A 24686-nucleotide genomic window follows, 5' to 3' on the forward strand; every position below is an offset into this window, starting at 1 on the left:
GTCGTAAATTGTAAGTACGACTTCTTCCCTCCGACGACATTCGGGGCGGTCGCGTTTTGTATTTCACATTACAGCTTTATAGGATCTTATTTTCATAAATATGGCGGCTTAAATACCCCCTTTATGTCGGCCGTGATTTACAAAGAGGTCCGTGTTACATTCGCGACAACTTTACGAGTTCTGTGATAAATTGAAAAGTGTTTTTACTTAGGCTTAAATTTTAATGTGTAGGTACTCTTTGTCAGCTTGAACTAAGTAGGTTTTTTTTGTGTTATTCGATAGATTCATTATTTGTCTTGAACGTATACAAGGAGTTGAAAACAAAAGTATGACAGCGATATCCTTCTAGAGGAATATTTTCTGTTATTTATTTTGAAACGATTACTTTTAGTAAAGAGAGAGTACGATGTGTTCTGTCGTGTAAGGAAATCTATTTAGATTTGCAATGTATATTATTATCTATGCGAAGATAAGGTAGAGCCGCTTTTAAATCATAACAATGGTAACTTATTGAAAACATAGGTAAGCGTTTAAATAGTTCATCGTCTGTCTCAGTCTTAGAGATTTAAGGAAGACCATTCGCTTTGCATAAAAATATTATAAAGAAAGAAATGAGCCATATCTTAAATGCAATGATGCAATCTAGCTTAAATTGATTCCAAAGCTAGGTAACGGAAAAAAGGTATAGACATGACGGGCCGGAAATTCGTATTATTGTTATTGTTTCTTTCTCGGTTATCATAATTTCTGCTGCGTTGAATAAATTTGCCAATCATTAAGAGGGCTAAAAAAACTTGTATTAAAAACATCCAACAGAACAATATCAAATACTTTGGTAAATGGTCTTGAGGAACTTTTACTTCACTAGTGCCATCTATTTTAAAGCCTAGCAAGAATTCGGTCACATTTCATGCAATAGATGTCGTTGCACGCGCTAAAAATTTAGTGACATTAAACTGAGGGTTAAGCTACACGGACGTCGTAGTTGTTAAAGAATTTAATAGATGGCGTTACTTACAAATTTTTATGTCGCCGGGTCTCAACTTGGAGCAATTTATACAAATAAAATAAAGATGGCAGTACTAGTGTACTTTCGAATATTATATGACAAGTTTATTTGTACTTAGAATTTATTATTATAATATCATATAAAAAGTAATTATATTTATTGGTCACAAGTTATTATGGTAGTTTTATTAATGTAGAAATTTAACTGAGTTCGTATAAAAAAATGAATAATTGTTTAATTCAACGACAATTATTTATAAATCTTTTATTCTTTGGGTGTGTACAATAAAGCATATTCTATTCTACTTAATTATCATCACAAAATTAAAAGTTATATTGACATTAAAAAATAGTCATTATTAAGAATTTAACGAAAAAATCTATATCAGTTATTTTCAATGTAAATAGACTCGATTATTGTTTAATTTCGACACGATTTCCAGGTACAAATGCTATGGGATACAACATTGCATAAAGCGGTCAGGTACTGAGCTATTCGTAACAGCCAAGCCTAGGTCGTAACAATCACTGATCTATGGCGTATCATGGCATCAATAGTGCATTATGAGCAAAGATTAAGCCACACCTCAGCTCTACTACAAGTAATTGAATGCTCAACTAATCTACTATTGAATTGCACAAACACCAATACATTTATAGTAGTGTTATTTATGACTTTCTGGTTAATATGGAAATTATATTGGAAACAGTTATTATTATGCCTTACTTGTGTGATTTAATAATGTTATATGTATATCTATTACGTTAGGGAGTCTAAATTTAGCTGTGTGATGGGGTATACACCCCATCACCTACCTATACAGGTATGGTTGTTATATAAGAGAAATCGGGGGAAAATAAATACATTTTTATACTTTTAATTTGAATTTAACCATTGATTCCCAATAATTAACCAATTGTTTCGAATGAAAGTCACCAGACATATCGTAGTTTCCGTTTATGATATATTAATGGAATGAAAATTCAAATTAAAAATTAGCTCCAACAATTGTCATCGAAACGGTTGAGTTTGTTTATCCGCTTCTTCTCGGGTGAGTAGTTTTTAAATTTGACTGTCAATAAGTATGTTGAATATAACCAATATTATTAAATTTTTGTAGCTGCTTATTTCAATCCAAAGTTAAGCACCATTCTTATTGAGAAAATGTCACTATAATCAGTAGTAAATCGCGAAGAAAACATAGCTATTTGGGTAAATGCAAAATGAAGATTCAGTCGGACGTTCAAGAATACAAGAGAGATTGTTTAATAGATCACTCGCAGGCGCGCCTCGCACAAAACATACACCAGTATCATTTGACAATTTGTGAGCAATCAATGCATTGTCGCCGCTCTTTATTCAACGGCAAATAATACATGGAAAATTGTCATTCCTATTGTGCGGTGACCATTGTTGGTCTAATGACAGCGTTCAGATTTAGTCGGCTTCGGAACCGGTCATCAGTGCGGGCCCGGTCGCGGACTTGATAGCCTTTACGCGATCCCAATTGTTGGAGAAATCAAACCATTTATCGTGAGCTTGTAACAAAAGTTGTGTTAACATAGGCCTTTGGTCACTAGTGGCGTGCATAATCTTCGTGTCTTAAACTTGTCACTATGATAATGAATAATGTTCACTAGATAGACAACACGTAACGTTAAACTAATGGCGTATCCGATAGAAACTTCGCCAGGAAAATCACTGCCTAAATTGTCGAGAAATTCGAACCCTTATCACATCAAACGTCCAATGAACGCATTCATGGTCTGGTCGAGATTGCAAAGAAAGAAGATATCCATGATGAATCCGAAGCTGCATAACTCTGAGATATCCAAGCGACTTGGCTTAGAATGGAAAAGCTTGGATGAAACCGAGAAGAGGCCTTTCATAGACGAGGCGAAGAGATTAAGGTTGAAACACATGAATGATTATCCGGATTACAAATACAGACCACGTCGAAAGAACCGACTCGATACTTCCGCGTATGGAAATCCAGCTTTATATTCCACTCGAGAGACCTTCGTTGAGATTGAGCCTCGAGTTGACAGTAATTACCAGTTGCCAGTAAACTACTCAGATCCTCAGTACATGTATAACAACGTCATTAGTTACACAGTGCCGATATCTCAAGGCTCCTTCATGTCACCAATGAGGCCTAAAGAGGAGAATTTGCCGAGTCTAGATTTGAGGCCATTGCCGTCAATTGAGAGTATTTCACCCAGGCCCTTTGCGGTTGTCAACCAGCAGATGATGGTGAAGGCATACCCAAATTTACACTACGTACCCGAAGACGTTGCAAGATTATCATATCATTACCCTTTTAGTGTTCAATAGATTAGATATTTTTTCGGTTACCATAAAACCTTTTTAGAAGCTCTTTAATCAATTAAAATAATTTAACCATTCTTAAGTATATATTGATAAAAAACTTTAATGTACTATTAAATTGCGAAAGAAAATATTGTAAATGTTGTAAAAATTATTGATCGTTATTTCTTTAAATGTATCAACCGCTCATAACGGTTTAGACTATATAAAAACTTAGCAGTATTTAACTAAACTATTGTAGATGCCATAATTAAACTAAATATACATATTAATAAATTAAAGTAATCAATATTATTCGTTTTATTATTATTATATAACTTAAATCTTTTTTTTAACTTCAAATATATATCCATAGAGGCCTTAGTTTTAATCTCGATCTGAAAGAGATAGCTATTACAATTTAAATGCGATTTTAACACAGATCGATTAACTACATATATATCTTTTAATTTGAGGAAGGAGATTGCTGTCTTATCACTGGCTTATAAAACTGTGCACATATAATTACAGTAATCATCTACTTATACATATATCAAGCTGCATAACAATCTCGGGGGACCAAAATATTTTCCACTCGGATTCCGTCACTTCCTCAATAGATCAGAGAAAGATCGCTCACCAATGATTTGGCAGAACGTCACGTCGGAAGCTGTAGGAATAATGTGCGCGAGATGACGGGACGTTTTCACAGGGATTGATGGAGAACTGTAATTGATTGAATGTTTACAGAAAGGGTGTCTGTTAGGGATTTAGATTTCAAAGGTTATTGTGATCGGATCATCGTTTTAGAATGCGATTTCGTACGATAATTAATGTTCTGTTTGTTTTAAGTAACGTTTGTCTGTTCCATAATCATTTCTATGGTTAATTATTTGTCATGAACAACGCTATTATTATAATTGAAATTATTAAAAAGCATTGCAAAATAAATTATGTCCTACAACGATTTGATATTTGCGATCCGGTGGAGCGGATTGCTTAAATTTTTATTTTAAAATGTTATATAACGCAATTATACTTACCTTAGGTATTATTTTCAATGAAGACGTGCAATAAAACAATGCAATCTCTTTCTTTATAATTTGAAATAATTATAATTCGAGATTTTATTGTAATTCCTATCGGCTTCACATCACTTGATTATATTACTTATTCTTCAAATTGTTATTTTTAAAATAACCGTTATTAGACCCAATTTTGGTGAAATAAATTTGTGGTTATTATATATGTCAATTATAAGATTTTTTCTTTTATATACCGTATCAGAAAATATGTATTTTATTCTATTTTATTCATCCACACGTGATCATTAAATATATAATATAAAATTATATATCGAATAATAAATCAGTTCGTATATTATTGTTATTAAATAATAATTAATTGCCAAGTTAATAAATAACGATAGGCGACAAACGAATCGACACGTGAATGAAAATCTTTAATTACCAAGATTGGATTTCACACAAACGTGTTTGCGAATTCGTGAGCGAGAAATGGGGTTTAATTAAATTGTCACGCTTCCCTTCGACCTACAGCTCTTTATGAAAACCGAAATTGTTTTTCTAATAGACCGTCTTATCGTTAAGTCTTTGGATATTATACATAGAGTTGTTACTACGACTCTACGTTCTTTTGTGTTTGTTTTTTTGAATCTACCTGTCAAATTTGAAAAATTGCTTCTGATTTTAATAGCCTTGTATTACGCTTTGGCACAGGAAACTATGGGTAAAACAAGAACATTTAACATGGATTAAATGAAGCCAGTTAAATGTATGTCTACATTGAAACCGACGCTACATCGCTTCTGTCGTAAAAGGTCGTATGTATTGAGTACTTGAAAGGAAAAATGAAATTGGTTTTTTCTTTTCAGTTAGAAATTAGGACTTCATATTCACATACGACCTTTTACACTTATATCACTACATTTATATACAAAAGAACAGGCAAAGTGATAAGTTTGTTGAGATAAGTTCGATATAATTTCGATTGGTAAATTGCATAACAATTTTTCTTTTTAAATCATTATATACTTAGTTAACCTATAATTGGCATTACAATATTATTTAATATAGCATATGATAACAGTCCATACCTACTGCTGCTCGGTTATGGAGCATATTACAACACACTGCGGATATAAATTTGGCAATTTTCTCAGAGCACCGTATGAATTATCAAATAAGTATTTAAATTTGTCGTCGTCGCTTATAATTCGTGTTCTATGCACTAAGCCTTCTTACATCTTACGTCATAAAATAGTATGTTCTTAATGTTACGTAAGTAAGAAAAAGAAATACCTACTGATTTGTTTGGTTTATGCCAAAATGACATTACTTTCATGTTGTTATTTTATGTTACAAATAGCAAATTCTTTGAATAGCACAACATGAAATATAATCTAATTAATGATATAATATTATCAATATACAAGCAATACACCCGATGAGACATCCCGTCGGAAAAAATTTTCAGAAACCGAAATAAAATACTTAAGTATTAGAATTTATTGGTGATACAAGTCGACTAATTTTACACTCGTAAGGGAAGAATTTTATAAAGCGCTGTGACATCTAAGGTAGGTGTGATGATCTCATTAACAGAAGCTTTAATACCGATTTATCAAATTATATTTCAAATATCAAAAATAACGAATTTCCATAAAAACATTATACCTACTTATTTTCCATTTAATCCCCTATCTTAGTGCTAACCTATTTTTCATAAGGAAATCCTCAGCATTGAAGGAAGCCTGTAATAAAGCCTTGTATTAAGTAGATATTTAAAGAAAACAATATCAAATAAGAACTCATTAAAAAACCATATTGCTGCACGTCATAATATATCGTCCGTTTATTTAAGGCTTGAAGGTGGTAATAGCAACACTATATTCGCCACCAGTATTGTATCGAGATCTTAAATAAATTAATGAAACCATACTCCAGTAGAAATAATTAAAACATTTAGAGCAACAGTTAACCCGTCTATAATATTTGTTTTCTTTGCTTTGTTAATTTAAAGTTTATTTCAAAGTGAAAAGTGGACAAATTTTATTCAATATGTTTTATAAGTATATGAAGTAAAAACTTCTGGGAGTTATTAATACTATAATAATAATAATAGAGAAGCATTTTGAGGAATGAGGACCAAGTTGTGAGAAAGGTTTTGAGAATGGATGTGGATGGATATAGAGGGAGGGGACGACCAAAGAAACGATGGATGGATTGTGTGAAAGACGATATGGTTAGAAATAATGTTACTTGTGAGATGACGTCCGACGGAGAAGTATGGAAGAAGAAGACATGCTGCGCCGATCCCAAGTAAAATTGGGATAAGGGTAGGGGGATGAGAGAAGCATTTTAACTTCCTTGTTAAATGGACACCTGTGCTTGTATAAGTATTGTATTTGACAATCATAAAGCAATAATTGAAATTAATTTAATAGTTTTGATTCATGTGTTTGCGTATACGTATACCTTTTACACTTAAACATAACAATAACATAGATATATATTTCGTATAATTACAGTGTTAACTCAGTAGTAGAAAATCGATCATAACTATTATTTTAAGTTTGAGAAAACCATATTATATGAATTTGTATGTTCCTAAATCATTTTTACTCTTTTTTTTTAATTGATATAAAAGCAACACAAAAATAAAGAAAATGGTTGATAAACTGGGGAAAATGAACTATTCCAGCCACCTAAGTCTATTTATACATACGTATATAAAATTATATTATGTATTAATAATACAATTTTAATTGCGAAGAAAATATTTATTTTAAAATATTTTCAGTGCATACTTTGAGATTTAAAGCAATATCAAGATATTAAACGTACGTTATATAAACTTACAAAATTGTACAGAAATTGTCTTAAACAGGAATCAAACAAATTATATCCTAACAAATCGTAGTGCCCTAAATATTGATCATAAATGATACAAATAAACTTGTGATTCATAATTATGGTTTGCTCATTTTGATTTATAAGATAAAGCTGTCAAAACACATCCCAGGTTCTCTAGCGCGTCACTATCACGTATTGCTGGTACTGAATCATCACCGAGGGGAACAAAGACTACACAACTGTCTACGTTTACCCTACATCCCTTGAAAAGCGCTGCTCAGCGATAATCAACCGTATTAACAGTTACCTAAGCCATATCGCGAACGCGTGAACATCCAAATACAATTCCGTCGAATAACTGGAGTATTATCAAGGCTTAGTTACATCTTATTTCGAATTACAAAATAGCCTTACTACACTAAAATGCATCCGATTTTGACCCTTAAAACAAACAACAAAAGACGATTCTACAAAAACAGCACCCTAGAAGTTATGTTTCCAGTTCCGTGTACACACAAAAGTGTCTAAAGTACTACAAATCAAGTGACTCCGTTGTGCATACTAAAATAGTGTTTATCACAATCGCATAAGAGCGACCTCGTTGGCAAGCAATAGTTGTCACACCTAAGCGAACGTCATAATCGTCACGGCGTCTTTCACACCGAACACGAAGAATGAATGATGGATGAATCGCATAGAGAATCCAGCTTTTTCCTGCGTATGGTGGAACCAAATGATGATTTCACTCCTGATATTTAATTTAGACGATTTTAAGCCTTATCGCAAAGGGATACGATGATTTTCGGGTTCTCGGTGTAAATGTTAAAGTTGTCTTCCTGATATCTGTGTACGTTCAAGCAAGTTGCAAATGGGCCGAAAGTTGTATGCGGAAAATGGGACGTGCGAAGATGTATAGAAGATAAACTGGAAGTATTGTAGTGCTTAGTTTAGTGCTTTTGAGTTTTTTTATTTTTACCGTCGAAAGATTCTGAAATATAAATGTCCAATGAAAAAGTAAGACAAGAACATTTCAAAGATTTATTTTGTTTTCTTTTTATAATGTAACAAGACTTGAGCAAAAACGGTTTACTCATGTATTAAAATTACTTTAATATTGTTTCAATTAACGTAGGTGAAGCATAATTTGTCTCGATACTATATTTTGCATTTATAACATCACGGTGATGAACGGGCTTGACGAAGATTGACCTCGATCTGAAGCTCTATGATCTCACTCAGGTATATCCACCAAAAACCTCAAGTGATTTGTTTTCAAAGATCTTCGCTTGGGCACGAAATTTCTCTTGTATGCCTGACGTAAAAAATAATATGCGTCTTAATGTAAACGTACGAATATCTGGAAAAATATTTTATTGTCTTCTGGTTTCAAGGATAATCTTCTGGTTTATACTAGCTGATACAGTATAAAATACAATCTAGATATTACAAAAAAATATGTTTGAATAATGTCCAGTAACTTACAGCTTAGTAACAATACTTCGTTTTTATTTGTAAAAATCATTAACTGTAAACACTTTCTGTAAAGACAAAACAACTATTGACCAATATGTCAATCTGGTCTAGCTTATAGCTTTTTATTTAAAAGACTATGAATAGATGTTTTTGTATTATTTGGATTATTTATATTTCTTATCGCTTATCTAGTTGCGTAAAACCTAGGTTAAAACCTAAGCGTCACGTCACGGCATTTGGACACGAGTAGATCTAACTTCGCCTGTTACACGCCATATTTGTGCATTTGTAGACTTAACGACTTACCTCCGTATCGTTTTAAAGGCTGAAAAACGTATACGGTTCTATTCGAGGAGGCCTTTGTTGACAGTTTTATAAATGTTTCGTGGATAAAAAAAAACACTTTTAATGGTCTAGAATGAAAATATTCTCTACGATAGTACGTTTAACTCAAGTGGAAATACTTTGAAATTTTAAATCACGCGTGTATTTTTCATAAGCATAAAATAAAAATGAAATAGAGAAGATTTAAATATACAATAGATAAATACGTAGTATTTGTGTTTTATGAGTGTCATGAGAAATAGTAAAACCGTAGTGACCTGTTTGTACATAGAATGTTCTAAATAAAAATTCAATTTAGAACAAGTTTGATTAATAAATGACCTATATGCAAACTTATAATTTAAGCACCTCAGCAAAGACTGTTGGGATTTTGCCGCGATAACAATTTCTATTCAAATTATTGCCAATAGTTTTACTGTCATATTATCAAACACTTAACACTTAATAAGATGAGCCGAGATGGCCCAGTGGCTAGAACGCGTGCATCTTAACCGATGATTTCGGGTTCAAACCCAGGCAGGCACCACTAAAATTTCATGTACTTAATTTGTGTTTATAATTCATCTCGTGCTCGGCGGTGAAGGAAAACATCGTGAGGAAACCTGCATGTGTCTAATTTCAACGAAATTCTGCCACATGTGTATTCCACCAACCCGCATTGGAGCAGCGTGGTGGAATATGCTCCAAGCCTTCTCCTCAAAGGGAGAGGAGGCCTTTATCCCAGCAGTGGTACATTTACGGGCTGCTAATGCTAATACTGAAGTACTTTAGATATCTCAATAATTAAAATATATTATATATTAGAACTTTATATTAAGAAAAGAAGTGTACATGTCTAAATAAAATATTAATAAAATGTTCGAATCATCAATCATCAATCGTCAGGGCTTTGTGCAAGCATGTCTTAGTAGTTATCATCCACTGATGAGATATTCTACCGCCAAACAGCAATACTTAGTATTATCGTGTTCCGGTGTGTAGGGTGAGTATGCCAGTGTATAGGCATAAGGGACATAGCATCTCAGATCCCATTCTTGGTGTATTGTAGACGTCTACGAGTAGTGGCCTACCATTTCTATAAAACCCCAATAGTTGAAGATGTATTTAAGTTATAAAAATGGAGATAATTTCAAGTTGAATTAAATTGAGTAACTGTTACTTACCATAAACATAATCTAATATGGCAAATTTAATGAAACAGATACAATTATATAATCCATGCGGATGAAACCAAACAGCTGTATACGCATATGATGGTAGTTTGTTTTTGAATGAGTTTGTTTTCTTTTCTTAATGATATACTCGGTAACTCGACTTGTACATGAAATTCACTAAAAGTATGAACTATGTGAATGACGTAAATATCAACTTGACGCAGCACATCATTATTTTGTGTATGTGTCTATATTATTATGTTAGTTGATATATATTCAATATATATAATTTTGTACTATATTTAGATGGACATAAGAAATTATTCCATTTTCTTCAATTTATTTAAAGTACTAAAACAGGCGTCTTTCTTTCGATTTAACGCGATTCGATTATAAAATGATTTTTTTTATTGTTTAAGTAAAGAACGCTTGTATTTTTTTTAGTTCTATTTAAGACCGTGGCGTCAGGCTTGAAATAAAACTCATTTGTGAACTAGTTATATAAAAAGTAACAGATAAAAACTTCAATAGGCTTACAAAAAGCATTTTTGTGTAGTGTTATAATTGGAAACTTTTCGATCGAAAGTAAATTCTAAACAAGGAGTCGTTGAACTTGTTAATAATGACTTCATCTACTTAAACCCAGTAGACATTTTTCTGTTCATGTTTACTGTTTGGCGACAAAATAACTGACTAGTGGGTGGTAAACCAGACCGGCTTGCACAAAGCCCTACCACCGAGTAAATTGTACCACCATTTCTATGTAAACAGACCAGACCTGGATGTGAAAAAGCTACCGTTACCTACATTTACCGTTACCTTACTTGTTTTTCATCTTGTCCAATATTGATAATAATCATTAATCAAATATTAAATAAATATTATAATTTATTTAAAGATATAGCTAAGTGTATTAAAATAGTTAACATATAACTTGAAATAATGTATGAGTAGGAAATAAAGTGCTTTTTTATTTTATTTATTTATTTATAGGAAGGGATTCTGTGATTTTTATCCTTAATTTTAATCACAGGAAAAATCTATGACTCTCGTCCTGTACTGGACCCAAGAACTCTGATTGACGTCAACGTGTTATACCATCTCGTCTCTATATAACTACCAGAAAATATAAAATCTAATACAATCATAGAGTATTAAAAATATCTAAAAGTATACCACACGTACACTTAAAAAATAGACTAACGTCTGTGTTTCTCAATGGTAGTTTTATATATATATTTTTTTATAAATTTAAGAACCAACTCGTGTAAGGAATATCAATTTAACGAGGAATTATATATCGCTCATAATCGAATTAATATATCCTTCAAGCGTCACATTTTCTCGGTTGACGATTAATATTATTAATAATTCTCCTTCGTGTCTTCTCCATCCTTCGTGACGTTGGCGAAATAATCTGTGCCTTCATAAAATAAAATATATTAAACTGAGAATTGCATTAATTATTAACTATCCAAATAAACTTGATATCTATTCTAAACCAAATTGAATAAACATATGTAATTTTTCTTTTTAATTTAGGCCTTATTTGTCTTTTGAAATTTTTGTTTAGTTTTTTTTTCTTCTTTAAACTTAGAATAAACTCAAGTTCTTAGAGCTATTATTAGCATTTGCAGCCTGTAATTTTCCCGCTGCTGGGCTAAAGGCCTCCTCTCCCTTTGAGGAGAAGGTTTGGAGCATATTCCACCACGCTGCTCCAATGCGGGTTGGCGGAATACACATGTGGCAGAATTTCGTTGAAATTAGACACATGCAGGTTTGTTCACGATGTTTTCCTTCACCGCCGAGCACGAGATGAATTATAAACACAAATTAAGCACATGAAAATTCAGTGGTGCCTGCCTGGGTTTGAACCCGAAATCATCAGTTAAGATGCACGCGTTCTAACCACTGGGCCACCTCGGCTTGACTTTTTTTCTTAGAGCTATAGTCTTAGCAAAATATTTTATCACGTCGTAATGTCCTATTGATAGACGCCTTTTTTTTAAATTGTTTAGTGTGTTTTACAGCCTAAAAGTATTATTGTTGAATGAGCTGTACAAATAAGTTTCCACCTGGATATCATTTGCTCATCTTACAATTAAATAAAACGAAAAGTTTTACACAATACTAATGAAATGAAATGCATTCATTTATGGTGTTTCCCATAGAGTAATGAATAAAACGGCGTCGAATAACAAAGGGCTAATTGAATACATTTGTTAATGGAGCTCTGATCGATTCAAGTATTGACTTAGTTCGTTATATTTGAACATCTGCCAGTCGGCCGGTTTAATTTGATTGTTTGTTTGTTGGCGCGATAAAGATTTGGGGTGTTAAAAATCAAATCTTTTTTTTTTTTTTACTAAGTGAATTGTTTTGATTTATTGATAGATATACATATATAAAAGATTATATATATTATTTATATTAACTGGTATCAACTACTTGGTGTCAGTTTTGCATAAGCCCAATTAGGTAGGTATAACCAAATGGGTAGGTATCATCAGATATTGGCAAACATCTATACTTAGTATTGTCGTGTGAGTGTTGAGTGAGTCAGTTTAGCTACAAGAGACATAACATCATAGTAGAAGGTTGGTAACGCATTGGCGATATAAGGAACAGTTAATATTTTTTATAGCAAAAGTGTCTACTAGCGGTCATGACTTTACATCAGGACGACCATTTGCTCGTGAGCCTATGTTTTTAATATAAAAAATAACATGAACTTAAATGTTCTATTGATGGGAATGCGGACCATAAAGGACGTAAATATCGCTGAGTCGAAGTTTATATAAATAATTATAAATATTAATTTAAAGTAAAGTAAAGACATATTTAAGAATATATATTTATTTAAAGATATATTAATGTAGGTGTTTAGTTCTTTTTCGGATGTAGTATAAAAGATTGTGAGGAAATTTGAATTTGTCCGATGAAAAGTCGGAGCAGTGGAACAGTAACAAGCTGTTAATTTATATATCATTACATCGCGTAATTGGGCAAAATTGAGTAAAATTTTATTTTATATAAAATATAGGGTAGGTATTAAAAATAGATAGCTATAATCTTTACACTAGCGGTAACAACAACCGTATAAAATTTTAACTAAATCGGATGAATAGTATAGCAACAAATGTGGGACAAACGATCACATGTTTTTATCTATATAATGAAAAATATGAGTCAAAGTGAACACATCACTAGAAATGCCGGAAACTGCTCATCAAATTAAAGTCAATCTAGTACATTTAGAGGATAAACACGCATAAATCTGGTCAACAAAGTGGACTTAAGTGATCAAGACCCTCTGGGTTATAATAAACATAACTTCTGTTACACGCACTTCATTTCAATTGGGGTTGCCATGAACTGGTGTCGAAAATCAAGACCGGGGGGGGATTGAAAACGATTTATTAGATTTTTTTATAAAAATTAAGAGGAAATACGCAAATATTTATTAATTTTGGATAATAAATACTGATTCATGGTATACATAATAATATGTTTTAGGTGGTATTTATGTATATTTATATATATAACTTTTCTTAATGTGTATTTGTGTAATATATTAACGTCATTATTGTCGTGTTCCGGTTTAAAGGATGGGTGACCCAGTATAATGTAAGGAATGATTATTATTTACCATCAGGTGGCCCATTTGCACGTCCAAGATTTTAAATTATAAGCATTTGTATGGCTCACACAATTTAATTATTTATTAATTATTACCTAATTATATCTAAGCTAGAATGTTATTTACACAAAATAATACATTTTGATGTAAATTATTAAATCGAATTCGAATAAAACGTCTTATGTGACGTTAAAAAATTAAACGTTTCATAGATAAGAAGGATGTAAACAGGTTTCACTTTTCTTTGTTTAATTAAACCAGGACTTCCAAAATATAAAGAATCGTTAAAGAGGGTTTGTTTGCCAAAGGATATTACAACACTAAAGACTTCTTAGTTGATTGCACACCTTGGGAATGAAATGATTGCCTCCAGGCTAGTTCAAATAACGGAAATATATCTATAGTTATATAACAATAATTGTAAAAAATGATATTAAAAAAAATACCGCTGAGAAACTTTCGCCAGTTTTTCTCAGGTCCAAAGTGTTAATTTCCGAACCGGTGGTAGATTTTTGAGTATCAATAAGCAAGTGTAACACTTCTATATTGAAGAAAGATTTTTGACTTTCACTTTGATATAGAAAATGTAAAATGAACATAGTACATGTCCTAGGAAAACGATATCGTTGGTTCCACTAATATAAACAAAGGCAAATATGGACACTCGCCTTGAACATAAGTTCCGAATCATTTCACGCCGGTAATATATTTCCGTACACAATTAATTTCGTTCATCTCTATCGTATGTTTCTTGTGTGGGATATTTATCCTTTTGTGTCTTTTGTGTAGGGGAAATATTCTTTACGCATTTATGTTAACTTTATTTCGTATATTAGTGACAAATTGTCTTTGATGGTTGTTTTATGTAAATGCAAGTGATCTTATTATGTTTGCTAAAATGCTGAGTGCTTTTATATGTTTGTCGGTAATGGTACTTCTTAAATGTTATTTGCTAAATATATTTTATTGACATTCTTAGGCAGTTTCGTTATAGTGATGATCTATTTGAAACTTCATTGTTTATACCATCGATTCGTAGCAGTTTTTCAATTTAGAAGGTAATATAATATTTAATAGTTACACGGATCATAATATCGTATCCAATTATATGAAATGAGATCTTACTATTCTATAAGATGCACTGCAGTCCACATTTAGATATATATGTATTTATGTGATAGGTGGCAAACGAGGTGTGGTAGGAGTGCGCTCTTTTCTTGAAGGTTCCCAAGTCGTATCGGTTCGGAAAAACCGGCGATAGCTGGTAGAACATCTAGGTCGTGGGGATGAAACTTGGAATTTCGACGAGATGTCTGAAGGTGAAATTCTCGGAACATTCCCCGTGAAAAATTCATTAGAAATACTGTCTTCGTTTTAAATAGCTATGTCTTATACGCCATCTGGTTACTGTCACTAAATAAGCGATTCATTATAAAATATTCACTTCAGTTGGATTTTATTGTTCTTATTCAAACCGAATTTCCAATATGTTTTGTTCACTAATTTCGATAAAAGTAAATTTAGGTATAGGTTACTGGGTTTAACAACTTATGCTTTCCATTTTCAAGAAACGATTGGTTTTGTTTCGGTTGGTAAGATTGTCTACGAGGCGTTATTCATAAACTTTTAGGAAAAGCTACGAATAAGTTTTTTTTTTTTTTGTAATATAAAGCAAGGTCTATGAGAAGGCTTTTAACCGAAGAGGATCATATAAGGCATGACAAAATAATAACCAAAATTAATTAATTTAATCTGAACATAATGCAATTGAAATTAGTTAAAAAGAATTTTTCTTATACTAGTTTATTTATCAGAATGTGGAATGTGGAATTAAATAAAGCTTTATTATTATTTTTTATTTTTATAATATAGAAATGTAAACGTCAATTGGACACTTCTGCTATTCGTAGATCTATTTTTCAATATATTAACCGGACTTTAATGAAGAGCAAAGGTCAGCTATGAGGTCGCTAGCATAACGGTCCCATTTGCATTAAACCTTATTCGTAAAACTTGACGGACTCTTATAATATCTTACAAAAGAATATACATACTTTGTAAGTTAACAACGTCCGCACAAAGGGTATTAAATAACACTAGATCGCTTGTGAAAATGCAAATCCTCCCCGGCTCCTTCCTTGGTCAATTTATAGAGACGTTAAACGAGGATTTAAGCTGCTAGTAAGAACTGTAGCGAGGATTGAATAGTCTTGATCATTGGTAATAATCATTTTGATATTTAATTTATACGAAACCTTGCGTCGTGTATGTTTATTACTTGAGAATAGTATCCCATTTAAGATTTAATAAATAGCAGCCCATTGCATTGCATGTGGCCTATGTTTTGCCTATAGATCAAATATTCAGTATAACTACAACTACGGGGTCCAAGATGTTGACCACTTGTATCTATAAATCTACTTATCTTAAGTAAGTTTGTAGGAAATTACTTCATAACACAGTCGTGAAATGTTAACAACCATATTACGATGATACACGATTTTGATGCGAGTATTCTTCAAATATTATCATTATCATAGTCAATGTTAAATATCACATTCAGACAGTTCAAGCTCTTTTTCCGGTTGAGTTTATAGTTTCTTATTATAGAATTTATCTACAGAGCAATACGCAGTATTAAAGAATGTCGTTAAAATAATTCATAAATGAACCCACTCCGCACCTAATTAGGATAAATAGATTTACTGTAAATCAAAGTAAAACTAATTTGTACTAATCGAGTTTTTGGTTACTTGACAAGATTATTCTTCCTTTTTTATTAAACAAAATCAAATATATACTCTCACTAGCTTACTTTTGGTCTTCATTTTAGGATATTAATTAATTTTGAATTATTACCGGTTCGAAATATACTTTTGCTGGTTCTTCTCAGTTCACTAAGAAGAACCAGCAAAAGACTCAGTCGTTAGTCTATTTGCAATTATTTTCATTGGTAAGTAATAAGTTGAAGCTTATAATAAGCTATTATTTAAAAATATTCGCTAATTAAATCATATTTTTAAGCATCAATAAAATTATTATCAAGTAAATGCAGCAATGTCCTTAGGAGAGTTACCGCGATTAAGTTAGCGACTTTGTCTCGTTCCATTCACTCGCACCAACGCTAAGTGATCGAGACCGAATGAATGGAATTGGTTCTAAAGCGTTTCACATTAATGAAGGTTTTATTCCATAGTTAGCGGCTAAATGGCTCATTGTCGGGTTATAAAGTTTTACTTAGTGTATTGAAAATTTATTACGTTTTTCTTGAGTGCCTTCTATTGTAGGAAAGAGTAATATTGTCGATTTTTAATTAATTGTAATTTATTCAGATAGTAAATTATATTACATTGTTAATTTAAGTACATTTTTAAGAATACTAGGTATGATGTATGTATATAGTCCAAAGTGAGGAAGTTGTTAAAGTGATACTGGTGCACATTTATGTGCTTCCAAGAGTACGTTAAAACGTTCTTGGTCCTGATCTCTGTGTTATTGTGTTGTTCTATCCGAGAATGAAGTAACAAAGTGTACCAATGTTCGTGCACATTTCATTTCATAAAACTGACTAATATCCAAAACAATATCCGAAAAAAAAGACCGAAATAACTTCTCAACATTTAATACAAGCATAAAAGGGCTACGAAAAGGGCAGAAATGAAAATAATCCCCGCAAAGCATTATATTAATGCTGGGGAAGCATTAGGCGGCGGAAATGGTGGCGCACACGTAGCTTTGTCAGGAAAGTGATATAATATCATAACATACTTTATGACCGGCCCGCCCTTGGCAAAGATTGGTGATTCAGATGTGTTCAGTCAGAAAAAATTAAAAGGGCCAAATGTCTGATTGCATATTTAGGGCTTCATTTTCCATTAATGTACAGTTAGTTATTTTTTTTATGGCATTGGTTGGCGGACGAGCATATGGGCCTGATGGTAAGTGGTCACAACAGCCTATAGACAAAGGCGCTGTAAGAAATATTAACCATTCCTTACATCACCCATGCGCCACCAACCTTGGGAACTAAGATGTTATATCCCTTGTGCCTGTGATTACACTGGCTCACTCATCCTTCTAACCGGAACACAACAAGTACTGTTATTTGGCGGTACAATGTCTGATGAGTGGAGTGATACTTTAAAAAAAGGGATTTTTTTTTCATAAATGATATATAATATGTGATAATAAGTGATGCTTCTGTTGTTTATGTTATTGTGACACCAAGTTAGCAAGGGCAAACATTGTTCAAGGGATTTAAGTTTTACAACAAGAAAAAGCAAGCAAATAAAAAGAAGCAAGATATTAGTTTGTACAAGATAACATTATAATATATGTATTCATATTCTAATGCCTACAGTAAATGTGGTGGGATCAACAAGAAAAAGTGCTCTTTAAGTGAAAAAATCCTCTGACCAGCCTTGCGATAACTGGCGGTCACTTTTCTTTACTTTAAATAACTATTTTTTATCCACCTGTGCTAACATCTGGCGGAGACGTGGGGAGCACCTGGTTTTAAGCCGACTGCAAAACAAGGACTATGTATATTTATTTGAAACGTAGGAAATATTTTGTTTAAAATATATATTTTCTAAAAAAGCATCTTATGGTTAATGTGTATTTTTGGTGATATTACTGTTTTAATTACTGGATATTATTATATATTATATATGTCTGTTTTATAATCTTTGTCAAATCTGCCCTACGCGAGACAAATCGTAGCTGGTCATTTGTCAAAAAACCTGCATCCGCCCACTGAAAGCGGTCATTGTTGACATTGCCGCGTTTCCTAAACAACATCACCTTAATACAAACGCTATAAAGTTCAATTTCGCATCAAACATTTTAATACGTTTGTATGTCATAATGGATGAATGAATATAAAGCGTCTTTTTGAGTTTTGTTGAAAAATAAATCCGGGAGCGCCTCGCCATTGTCAATATTTATCTCTATTTTTATTTTTTTAAAACCCCTTTAAAAAACATTTACGGAATTAGTTGCTACATTCTAATCAACATTAACTTTAAATTCTTTGTCATTTACTTAGTTGTCTTGAGCCTGTTGCGTTTTATATATGAGTCTCAAGGTAATCTTCTCGTAGTGACCGATTTCGGTAGATCTTATTGTCTGCACCGATATACTCAATGATATTTTATTGGAGTGAACTTAAGACCGAGGCTATAATGAGTCATGAGGTAGCACGTATTGATTTACTTTCGCATAAACATCATATTATGGAAATAAATAAAAAATATCCTTGAACTAAAACATGCTTATCTTAGTTTTTCAGTCAGAGAAATATATAAATAGGATAGCAAGTGGCTACCACCGCGGATAGACATTAGCAATGTAAAAAAATAACCAACCCTACAACGCCGATGTTCTACTGACCTTGGGAATGAAGATGTTATGTACTTTATGCCAATAGTTACACTGGCTCACCAACTTTTTAATCTGGAACTCATAATTCTTATTATTTTTTTTCAGAAGTAAAATATATGATGAGTGGGAGGTACCCAGATGCAATTGCACAAAGGAATTTGTGTATAACTCGTTGGAAGCTATACACATAGTTCACTACAATACTAAATTAAAAATAAAACAAATTTTACTATAATGAAACCATTGGCAGCCGTCTTCTGTTATAAATATCAAAAACAAGTAAAATAGTTTTAATCAATAATGAAAAAAAACTAAATTAGAAATGTTTTCTATCACCGGATGATGATTTTATTAGATAAATAAAAGCAACAGTTTTTTTTTACCCAATGTAATTGGTAAAAGCATTAATCACCTTAAAACGAATAAAAGTGAAACGTATATTACAAATAATCTAGTTATGTCTAAATAAAAACTTAAGATTTGATGAATAAAAAAAATATTAAAATACCAAAGATGTCAGAAGACTGAGTAAAAATAATATTTTTTTTTCTTATAAAATTCTTACAGGAAATCTTTATTTATTTGTTCGACATATTTTTAGTTTTTCTTTATTTAAGCCTGAAGATGAAAAGTGATTGCATTTTTCTCATTTCCCTCACACTGTGTTGTACAACACACTTGTAAACTATAAAATGTCCTGATTTGTTGGCTGTTCTCTCATGAGTTGACGTGTCTGAAGTCGGTCGAGAGGACATCACATAAATCAGAATCGGAATCAGTGTTTCTATAATAAGTCTTTAAAATTAAAATTAAAAATTGTTTATTTCTTTAACTTATACCTAGATACAACAGATACAGCTAGGGAGCTCCTTTTAAGTAATGGAATTAACTTGTGTTAGGAGTCCCCGCTCTTCCACAAACGGAAACAAGTACATCAAGGTAAAAACAAGGAAAAATAACATTATTATACAAATTAAGAATCGTTTAAACAGGTAACATATAACTTCAACTTCAACAAAATAATTAGTTATATTCGTATAACGCCCGTGTAGGTTTGTGTGTGTAGTGTAGGTTAGTCTGTTTAGGTTCAATAGATTCATTGTTTTATTTTTTGATTTTTATTTGCAATAATAATAGATTTGTACCTAATACATGCCTAGTAATTTTATTATGTGTTACATAATCATACTTAGGAAGATACTAATATAAAAAGAGCCGTGATGACCCAGTGGTTACAAAACATGAATCTCAACCAATGATTCTGAGTTAAAACCCGGGCAAGGATTCACTTCAAGCACTGAATTAATGTGTTTAATTAGTGTTTATAATTTATCTCGTGCTTGACGATAAAGGAAACATTTTAAGGAAACCATCTGTGTCAACTACCAACCCGCTTTAGAACAGCGCGTTGGAGTAAGCACCAAACCTTTTCCTCAAAAGGGAGAGGACCCCGGAACAACAGTGGGACATTAAGAGGCTGGTTCTTTACTTGCTGTACCAATACTTATAACAATTATTACATATAGCATAAAAAATCGGGCATTAAGTATCTAAATAATGAAAAGAAACAATTGTAATATTATAATTAGAAAATATATGAACTTTATATATAACTCTACTAAATTCCTAATTTCCTATCTCATTCTCTTTTTATTTAATAAAATACATATGTTTTCTATTACACTAATGCACCTTAAAATATTCGTTATCCATAATTGATTCTCAGAGTAGAAAATAATAGTATAATTCATAATAGCTTAGCGATTTTATACAACTTATTGCTTTATAATTTTTAACAGGCGTTAGTTTATATAATGTTAAAACCATTAAACATCTCATTACTGAGGAAAAATTAAATTATGATGATACATTATAAATGTTTAAGATGAAGTTTTTAAAGTAATAAATGTGATATATAAGCTTGTGTTTTTTGAAAATTATTGAAGATATTAATAAGAATACAATTTAACTGATAATGTTGATACCCTGGCCCTGGTTTTGATAGAACTTATCTCCAACATAATTTTTTTTTAATGAATTATGCAGGTGTACGGGCAAATCGGCCATCTTATGGTAAGTGGTCGCCATCGCCCATATGCATTGAGACATATATCTGAGGAGTGATACGTACCTAGACGGGCTTGCACAAAGCCCTACCACCAAGTGAATAAAAAATCGGTTCGATATTTACTCATATTTAGCTGTTTTTTTATACGAATATAGATAAGCGAACTGGCTATCTGATGGTATCAGTAAATTGTCGCTACCCAAAAAGAGTTAAGGTATAATTACGCATACTTATATATAAAAATAAATCTTTAGAATTACTCAACAATACGCCATGTTGTAATTTTCAAATTCAAGCGTTGGTATGAGTGAACAAAAATATAAATAATAAATGTAATGTTATACTTATATTTTTATTAACAATCATTTATTATTTTATATTCGAGTTCTGACTTCATTTTCTCTTGGTTCTCAAGAAAGCCATTCAAAATATTAATGGAATCCATTACATTTCAAATTAAAGAACGCTTTCGTTAATACAATCGGTAATTACGTTTTGTACCGCAAAAGTAAAAATATTAATAGCAAAGAGGTTGAATATCCTCGACACTTGAAAATCACTTGAGGACCCTTTTAGAAAAAACTTTACAAATACTGGCCGGTATTGCATAGAAAAACAATTGGAATCGAAATTCAAAAAGAGAAAACAAAAAAGGCGCGATTACATCTTCAAGTACCGAGTAGTGCCCGCGGTTTCTCATGGGGTGATGTTTTGGTAAAATCGCTAGAGGGAGCCGTTTGGACTGGGGTGTGTATGTATTTGGGTAAGGTAAGACAATTTCACATTCTTGCTAAGGCGAAATAATAATAAATATACATTTAATTATGTAATAATTCTCTTTTATATTTGTTATTAAATTTTTTCCAATTAATAAATAACAATCACATGTTAAGAAAACTTTGATTATGGCATATATCTCGATAAAGGATTATATAGATGATAAAAAACGGTAAGTAATCATGCACTCTTTGTATTAAATAAATAATTGTCGAAAAAGAGTAACTACTGAGTTTCTTGCCACTCCTCGGTATAATATGCATTTGGAACCTGTAGATTTAATTTAATCATTTAAAATGATTCAAAAACGCTCGCAAAAGCCTACTTGAATAAAGTATATTTGGATTTATTTATTTATTTTACAATTATCACAATTCATTTAAGCTTTAGTTTTAGTAAAAAGCGGTCTCGTTTTAGAAATACATTTAAAATATGATGCATTTATTCTTACTTGCAAGATGTCTATCAAATACTACATGTATTAGCGACTTCTTTAGACGTCGAATAATTTGTCCTTGTTCTAGAGAAAATTTGGCCCCCACGATTTCTGGCTCCCACGGTTTCGACGGCTTTCCGAGTACGAATTAGCGCTCAATTAAGCGAGATGATTCGATTTGCACCCTGTGTGACGATCCTTTAGTCAGTTGACCGTGATGAGTTTATTGCTGTTTTATTTTCAAGAAGGTAATCAGTTTCCAATTACAATGTTAGGGAGATAGATATCTATTTACATATATAAATAAAGTATTGTCGGTAAATATATGGGTTATAAGAGTAAGGTCCATTTTGTGCTAAAATTTTGAAAAAAAGGATTAAAGTTACGCGTCTTGTGATTGTTATTATACTGGCTCATAGCATCCTTAGAGTATCTAGCCTGAAAGTCTTGTTCTGGCCATTCTATTTCTAGTAGAATTTTAATATATGTATGACAATATAAATTTTATAAAAATTTGTCTTCTCGGTAATTTATCGGTTAAACAGGGCAATGGGTAAGAAAATGGCTTGCATATTTGCTGATTTTGCTTGCATACAAGACGTAGCGGTGAAATCAATATAAATATAATTAGAAATAAATAAAAATAACATCTTCAATATTAGATCGATTAAAACAAGACTTACATTTTATTTGGTGGCATTGGTTCGGTCTGGTACCAGTAATTTATATATACCTACATACTTCCAATTTGCATTTCTTTGCTGTCTGTACTCTTAGTTGTCACACACACACACTGAGACATCTTGTACGCACACTAATGCACGCTAGTTAAATAATTTAACGTAAAATGAACGCACCTTCGTGGTTGAAAATATCTATATAATTGCTCATTAATAGTGTATAAATTTAGTTAAGCTTGAAGGTAGATAGCAGCTTTTGGTGTTAACAAAAAATTGGTATAGCAAATTGAAACTGGAAACGAAAGGAGATAACGGTATCATAGAGTGACAGTAATGAAAGGACGTGGCTACTGTCAGTATGACATCTCGATGTATAATAAAACTATAGAATAATAAAATACTATAGATGTAAAAGTATACATTTCATTAAAAGAGTAGATAAGGACTTTCATCCAACAGTTCAGCCACTGGATATACAATTGGCGAGTTGTTATCTGGACGTAATGTCAAACTGTCCGGTTTTCGTATTACCTACGTTTCATTTTCTCTGTCACGTCGCTTCCGATGCGTTCTTTTAAATGTTCATTTTGTTTAAAATTATTTCATTTACAATGTCCAAGTTCTTTCTTAAGTTTGATATACCTATACCTAAATATAAAAATCATCAGCCATCAATATTAGTCCTTTGAAATTACATGGCACTTTTTTGGAGAAGGCTAAAAAAATTTGATCAAATATTGGTTCAAACTTTGCCGTTTGTCTCTCTTTGACAATCGTTGAAGATTTGATCATTCAATATGAATAATTTTAAAACCAGCTGTAACTTGAAGCTGTTCTTATTAATATAATTTTATACAACGAATCAGTCTGTAAAATGTCTACAACTGTAAAATTCGAGCTAATTCTGGAACATTCCTTCACTACGTACAGTTGGATACGTTATGAACATAGGCATAGTGAAATAAAATCAATTAAAATCTAAACAATTATACTTTCTCATTTAATAGCAAGAAACTCAGTAGTTACTCTTTTCCAACATTTGAAATCTTAAGTTATGTCAATCAAATATAATTAAATAATATAATACCGACTTCCTGTCTGAAAGTCAACAAGTATTAGCTTCACGCTTATTTCACGTCTTGTTTAGACATTATATAACCTTGTGTTGAACTAATGCTTTAATTATTAAACGAACAATTTGAAATTATGAATTGGTACCTGCCGTGGTCATTCAATTTTTTTCTGTATGTACTTGTTACCTTCTGTTAATTATGTGTTTTGTTGATTGAGTAATCTTGACTAACTTAAATACATTTTCTACTCATTTTATAATAATAGCACTAAGATTTTGATTGAACAATGTTATTAACATTTTCATCAATAAAATGTAAATTGAAATCGATTTTTTTTAATAATACAATATGAGATCGAAGATATTTTACGCTACATACATTATTATGAATCTAGATTTTTTCCCATATTTTTTCAATATTCTAAGACAAAATTCAATCCAATCAATTTATCCCACATGGAATGTTAA

The 24686-nt window shown here is 31.7% G+C and overlaps 1 protein-coding gene across 1 annotated transcript; it reads left to right on the top strand.

Moving 5' to 3' along the window:
- The first annotated feature begins 2482 nt into the window (after positions 1-2482).
- LOC125076992 (transcription factor sox-2-like) lies at positions 2483-3371 on the top strand. Its single transcript, XM_047688760.1, has one exon. The coding sequence runs from the start codon at positions 2675-2677 to the stop codon at positions 3341-3343; it is 669 nt and encodes a 222-aa protein (XP_047544716.1). The 5' UTR covers positions 2483-2674; the 3' UTR covers positions 3344-3371.
- The last annotated feature ends 21315 nt before the right edge of the window (positions 3372-24686 follow it).

This window comes from Vanessa atalanta, chromosome 3 (genome assembly GCF_905147765.1).
Source record: "Vanessa atalanta chromosome 3, ilVanAtal1.2, whole genome shotgun sequence".
Classification (NCBI taxonomy): Eukaryota; Metazoa; Arthropoda; class Insecta; order Lepidoptera; family Nymphalidae; genus Vanessa; species Vanessa atalanta.